We start from the raw sequence: 6,234 nt of genomic DNA, 5'->3' as shown, positions 1-6,234 counted from the left end.
GGCGAAATGGGGCAGAAAGGGGCGAAACGGGGCAGGAACGGGGTGAAACGGGGCGGGAACGGGGTGAAACGGGGCAGAAAGGGGCGAAACGGGGCGGGAACGGGGTGAAACGGGGCAGAAAGGGGCGAAACGGGGCAGAAAGGGGCGAAACGGGGCAGGAACGGAGCAGAAAGGGGCGAAACGGGGCAGGAACGGGGTAAAATGGGGTGGGAATGGGGCAGAAAGGGGCGAAACGGGGCAGGAACGGGGTGAAACGGGGCAGGAACGGGGCAGAAAGGGGCGAAACGGGGCAGGAACGGGGTGAAACGGGGCGGGAATGGGGCAGAATAGGGCAGAAGGGAGTGAAATGGGGCAGGAAAAAGGCAGGAACAGGGGAGAAGAGAGTAAAATGGGGCGGGAACAGGCCAGAATGGGGCAGATTGGGGCAAAAGGGGGCAGAATACGGTGAAATGGGTCAGAAGGGGGCAGGGGAGGGTGAAATGGGGCTGGGAGAGAGGAAGGGGCCGTTGGAGGCTGTGGGACGCTCTCGCCCCACATATCTCGGGGCGCAGACACGAGCAGAGCCAGGTCGAGCCCCTCGGGGCGGGCCAAGGCTGGAGAGCGGGGAATTGGGGGGCGGCAGCACCTTCCCCCCACCGTGGGGCCGTACAAAGTGCGAGGGGTGCACGGGGTGGGGGGGCTGTTCGGGGCAGATGGGCAAAGGGCGACCGCCCCGCTGAGCCCCCCCTCCGGCTCCAGACCCCCGGGCGCGCCGGTGCCGATAGCGCTGGAATGTGCCCCTCGAGACGGGCCCAGGGGTTGGAATGAGGGGGTCCAGAAGGGTGGGAGTGGGGCAAAGTGGGATTTGAGCCCCATTGGTGAGGAGTTTCTGAGTTTGGGGTGCCGGCGAGGGGGGTTGGCTGTCCCATGGGGCAGGGGTGGTGCAGAGCGTGTCCCCCCCCATCCTGGGGGAACGAGGAGAGGTCGGGCAGGATTCCTGGAGCCGGTCGGGCAGGGCCAACCCCCCCCGAGGAGCGGAGACCCTCCCCATGGGGGGCGTGAGCCCCACAACAGCTCAACAGCAACCCGTCACTCCAGGAACTCTGGTTTGCCAACCTCAAGAGCGGGATCAGGGGGTCTCCTGGGGGTGGGGATCGCTTTGGACCGGGTGGGTGCATCAATACATCAGCGAAGGGGCGAGCTGGGGCTGTGTCATACCCCAAAATGTATGGGGCTGAGCCCCAACCTTCTGCCCTGCACCCTACAGGTAGTGGAGCTGAGCACCATCCTTTTCCTTTGAACCCCACGGGTTATGGGGCGACCGTCATCCCCCTGCCCTACATCCCACAGCTTATTGGGGCAGATCCCACCCCAGGAACGAAAGCCCCGTCCTTTGCCCGCCCCCCCTTCCCGGCGGGGCCGTAGGGAGGTGCCGCGGGGCCGCCCTCCCCGCCGCTGCCGGCTATAAATCCCTCTGCCCGGGCCGTCCCTTCAGCTCCGGCCCCGCTCCCGCACCGTCGCCATGAGCTTTTCCCGCAGCAGCGTCTATTCCAGCACCCACCGCTCCACCGGCATCGGCTCCGGTCGCCGCGGGCCGCTCCTGGCCAGCGCGGCCAGTGTCTACGCCGGGGCCGGGGGCTCGGGCTCCCGCGTCTCCGTCACTCGCACCACCAGCTTCACCAGCTCTGCAGGCGGCTACGGGGCCGGTTATGGGGCCGGTTATGGGGCCGGTTATGGGGCCGGGCTGGGGAGCAGCATGTTGCTGACGGGTTCTAGTGTGATGGCCAACGAGAAGGAGACGATGCAGGACCTCAACGACCGTTTGGCCACCTACTTGGAGCAAGTCCGGAGCCTGGAGCAGGAGAACCGGCGGCTGGAGACTCAGATCCGGGATTTTCTGGCGCAGAAGGGCCCCAGCACCCGGGACTGGAGCCACCAGTGGCAAGCCATCGAGGAGCTGCGTGACAAGGTGGGGACACCGCGGGGGTGACCCTAGGGTTGGGGGGGCACTGTGTGGTTGAGCATTAACCCGGTGGCTGTGGGGCTGGGCGAGCTTTGCACCTCACGGTCAGGGATGTCGGGACGTGGGTCAGACTCACAGGGTTACACAAATGGGCAGGGCTGAGGGCACAGGGTGGTGGCAAAGGGGGGACACACCAAGGCCACCAGCCCCCCAGTGCAGCAGCCAAGGCCACCAGCACCCAGATCTTCCCCCAGGTGAGCCTGTTCCCTCCCTACCCTGGTTTATGGCCGCTTTTCCGGGTGAGGTTGTCCCGTCCCCCCTCCCCAGGAGCAGCTGCCAGGTTGGCATCTGCTCTGTGACGCAAGTGGCAGCAGTGGAAGCGGGGGGGGGGGGGGAAGTGGAGGGTGGCTCTGGGGGGGGTCCCTGTGCCACGATGAGGTGACATGTCCCCCTGTGTCCCCCCCAGATCTTTGAGGTGACAGTGGAGAACGCTCGGACAGTGCTGCAGATCGACAACGCCCGGCTGGCAGCAGATGACTTCAGGGTCAAGTGAGGGACAGGGGGGATGGGATGGGATGGGATGGGATGGGATGGGATGGGATGGGGATGGGGATGGGGACAGAGACAGGAACAGGGACAGGAACAAGGACAGGAATGAGATGGAGATGAGCTGGGGATAGGGCTGGGGTTGAGGACAACGATGGAGACAGGATGGAGAGAGGGACAAAGATGGGTTGGAGGCAGCCGGACAGGGATGAGAACATGAATGAATACAAGGATTGGGGATGTGAGGGGTTGGATGGGGCTGCAGGTATGTGAAGATGGGACAGGGATAAGAATATGGATGGGGATGAGGACAAGGGTGGGGAGGGCACAGGGATGTGATGGGAGGGGTGTGGGCTCAGGAGTGGGGATGGGATGGGGCCAAGGATGAGGCTGGAACAGGGATGGGATGGAGATGGGGATGGGATGATGATGGGAACAGGATGAGGACAGGATGGGCTGGGATGGGGATGGGGACTGGGACAGGGATGGGAATGGGCCTGGAGCTGCTGCGTGTGCCAGGTACGAGGCGGAGCTGGCCATCCGCACGGCCGTGGAGAATGACATCGCCGGGCTGCGCAAGGTGATCGACGACACCAACATGTCGCGGCTGCAGCTGGAGGGAGAGGCCGAGGCCCTGCGCGAGGAGCTGATCTTCCTGCGCAAGAACCACGAGGAGGTGAGGAGACTGTGGCAGGGGCAGGGGGGAGCAGGGGGGAGGGGTCAAGGGGAGGCAGGACCCAGCGCTGACACCGTCCTCTCGCCCCTCAGGAGGTGACGAGCCTGCGGGGCCAAGCCTCAGCCTCGGCAGTGACTGTGGAGGTGGATGCGCCCAAGTCGCAGGACCTGGGTGAGGTGCTGGCGGAGCTCCGGGCGCAGTACGATGCGCTGGCGCAGCAGAACCTGGCTGAGCTGGAGCAGCAGTGGGGACAGCAGGTGGGTCCTCCCCCAAAGTGGGTGTCCCTCCCCAAAACTGGCACGTGGAGGACCTGGGTGATGCTCCACAGGGGACATCAGGCCAAGGAGGGGTTCATCTGGGGGTCTTGACTCAAGGGAGTCCCCGCTATGATATAAAGGGGGGGTGCCCCATTGGGTGACCTGATCTAGGGGGGTCCAGCCCAACTGCGAGGACACTCCCAGGGTGACCCACATCCTGCAGGGTCCCTCAGTTTCAGCAGGGACCCTCTCCAGAGGAAGTTGGAGCTCCAACCCAAGTGACATTCCTGGGGACCCCCACAAGTTCCCCTGGGGCCCTGGTCCTGGGGGTCGGCTCTGCCTGGGGGGGCGGGTTCACCCTCCGTGCCCCCTCCATGGGGTGGTCCCTGAACCACGTGTGTGTGACGCCCCCAAGATCACCGAGAGCACCATCGAGATCACGCAGAGCAGCAAGGACGTGGAGGCAGCACGCAGCACCGCACTGGAGCTGCGCCGCTCCCTCCAGGCGCTGGAGATTGACCTGGAGTCCCTGCGCAACCAGGTGCTGGCCCCCAGCCCCCTTCCCCGCTCCCCCCAGGCCCATGTGGCCACCCATCCACTGTCAGTGGCCGGCTGAGCCCGGGTGCCGCTCTGCAGAAGGCCGGGCTGGAGACCAACCTGTGCGAGGTGGAGACGCGGCGCGCGGCACAGCTGGAGCAGGCGCAGGCGCGGGTGCAGCAGGCTGAGGCCGAGCTGCTGCGGGTGCGCACGGAGCTGCGGCGCCAGGCACAGGAGTACGAGACGCTGCGTGACGCCAAGGGCAGGCTGGAGGCTGAAATCGCGACCTACCGGCGGCTACTGGAGGGAGGAGAGGAGTTCAGGTAAGGGGGCACCACGGGGGTGTCCTGGATCCCTCCTGAAGGGTGGGAAGGAGACAGCAGTAGCAGCCAGGAGTGAGCCCTGAGAGATGGGATGAGCCTGAGTGCTGGCACATCCCAGGGCACAGATGGGTGAGTAGAGACAAGCCCTGGGTGATGGGATGAGCCCAAGTGCCAGGACATCCCAGCTCATCCCTGAGGACGTTCTGGGGTCATGAGAGACAGATGCCACCATCCCAGGACAAGCCCCAGTGCTGGGATGTCCCAGCTCCTGCCCTGCTGGAGCTCCAGCTCCCTCTCCCTGGCTCCCTTGGAGTGATGTGGAGGTGGGGGGTTACCTCGCGGCGAGGGGACACACGGCTTTCCCCAGCACCCTCAGCTCCCCTCCCACCCACAGCCTGCAGGACGCCCTGGAGAAGGAGGTGGCCGCGGCCACACAGAGGAGCACGCAGCAGAGGGGAGCGGCCGAGGCCAGGGACGGCAAGGGGCGGCTCCACTGAGGCGGGGGCCACCCCCTATGCACCCAGGACCACCCCCTGGGCCCGCCCACCAATAAATGGCGAGTCCACCCTGGGAACGGCTCCGGGCTGGTGTGCTTGCGGCCGGGGGAAGGGAGGGGGGCTGCACAGACTCGGCCCCGGGGGAAACTGAGGCACGGGGAGGGGAAGTGGGTGAAGGAATGGGAGGATGGACGTTTGATGGGTGGGCGGATGGACAGACGGAAGCTGCCGGGTGGTGTCGCGGTTTAACCCCGGGCGGTGCAGGGGTCCGCGCCCGCTCCCCCCGGCCGGGCAGGAGGAGAATCGGGGTGAAAAGTCTCGGGTTCGGACGGGGACGGGGATGAGGATGGGGAGGGGACGGGACAGGTCGGTCACGGCTGAAAGCAGCCGCCGTCCCGTCGCAGGGACGGGGAGACGGACCGACAGGGCCGACACGGACGAGGGGTGGCGGGGAGAAATGGGCACGGCCGTGGGGCAGCGCCGTGGGGCAGTACCGTAACATCTTCCACTCACTGCCGCTGCAGCTCCCTCCCGAGCTCGCTGCGACTGCGGCCACCCCTGAGCCCCTCGCCCCGGGGGACGCCCGTGGGGTGCGTGTAGGGCAACGTGGGGCATCCCCGAGCCACGCAGAACCCCCCACGGGTGTAGAATGCAGCCACTGGCCCTGGGGAGCCTCGGGGGAGGGGGTCGGAGAAAGGTCTGGAGATGCCCAAGGGATAACATGAGGCAGCCGTGGGGCAGCAACGGGGGGGATGTGGCGACCATGGGGGCACTAACGGGTGCAGAGACCCTCAAGGACCCCCCCCCCATCTGTCCTCTTTCCCCACAGCCTCACGGGCCCTATCCTGCACCCTACCGACCCCCAATGCGCTCAATTCTGACCCCCGCCTGTGGGGCTCAGCCCAACCCCTCTTCAACCACCCCTACGGACCCGATCCTGCCCCACACTTGGGGGGCAGGTCCCACTCCTAAACCTCCCGTGGGGCCTGATCCTGTCCCTCCCGCCTCGTGCTCCGCACTAGCGGGGGCCGGACCATTTCCGCCGCCCTGAGGCCTCTGCAGAGCTCCGGCGCAGGTTTTGGGGGTGTTTCGGGGCGGTTTTTGTTGCGCGGTGGCGGCGGCGGCTCCGCCCACAGCGGCGGGAGGGGCGTGGCCTCGCCACAGACCACGCCCACCTCGCGCTCCTATTGGCCCGGAGGCGGGGGCGGGGACCGAGGTGGCGGCGGGGAGGAGCGTGGGATGGCGGGAGGAGGCGAGGAGAGGGGGGACAGGGGCCCGAGGGGGCACCTTTGGGGTGCTAACGGGGATTTGAGGGGCGGGGGGGGAGGTCGGGAGGGGTAGTTAGTGATGCAGGGCACTGGCTGGGGAGCCCTGTCAACAGTCGCCCGGCTAGCTCAGTCGGTAGAGCATGAGACTCTTAATCTCAGGGTCCTGGGTTCGAGCCCCACGTTGGGCG

The 6,234-nt window shown here is 66.6% G+C and overlaps 1 protein-coding gene and 1 non-coding gene across 2 annotated transcripts; both read left to right on the top strand.

Annotated features, from left to right (window-relative positions):
* The first annotated feature begins 1,459 nt into the window (after positions 1–1,459).
* Positions 1,460–4,855, top strand: KRT18 (keratin 18). The gene is made up of 7 exons (XM_062015604.1): positions 1,460–1,948; positions 2,409–2,491; positions 3,008–3,164; positions 3,257–3,421; positions 3,837–3,962; positions 4,058–4,281; positions 4,676–4,855. Exons 1-7 carry the CDS (start codon positions 1,502–1,504, stop codon positions 4,776–4,778), a joined length of 1,305 nt encoding a protein of 434 aa, XP_061871588.1. The 5' UTR covers positions 1,460–1,501; the 3' UTR covers positions 4,779–4,855.
* A 1,306-nt stretch (positions 4,856–6,161) lies between these two features.
* On the top strand, positions 6,162–6,234 carry TRNAK-CUU (transfer RNA lysine (anticodon CUU)). Its single transcript has one exon. It is a non-coding gene; the product is annotated as a tRNA-Lys (tRNA).

The sequence above is a fragment of the Colius striatus genome, chromosome 26, assembly GCF_028858725.1.
Source record: "Colius striatus isolate bColStr4 chromosome 26, bColStr4.1.hap1, whole genome shotgun sequence".
In the NCBI taxonomy this organism is placed as follows: domain Eukaryota; kingdom Metazoa; phylum Chordata; class Aves; order Coliiformes; family Coliidae; genus Colius; species Colius striatus.
This window is presented reverse-complemented; position numbering and strand designations above follow the sequence as displayed.

What these genes read in the sequence shown, in the direction of transcription:
- KRT18 (XM_062015604.1), top strand. Translation starts at nt 1,502, where the DNA reads ATGAGCTTTTCCCGCAGCAGCGTCTATTCCAGCACCCACCGCTCCACC. An exon ending in TGCGCAAGAACCACGAGGAG is followed by an intron (nt 3,165 to 3,256) that starts GTGAGGAGACTG and finishes CTCGCCCCTCAG; the next exon opens with GAGGTGACGAGCCTGCGGGG. An exon ending in AGCAGCAGTGGGGACAGCAG is followed by an intron (nt 3,422 to 3,836) that starts GTGGGTCCTCCC and finishes GACGCCCCCAAG; the next exon opens with ATCACCGAGAGCACCATCGA.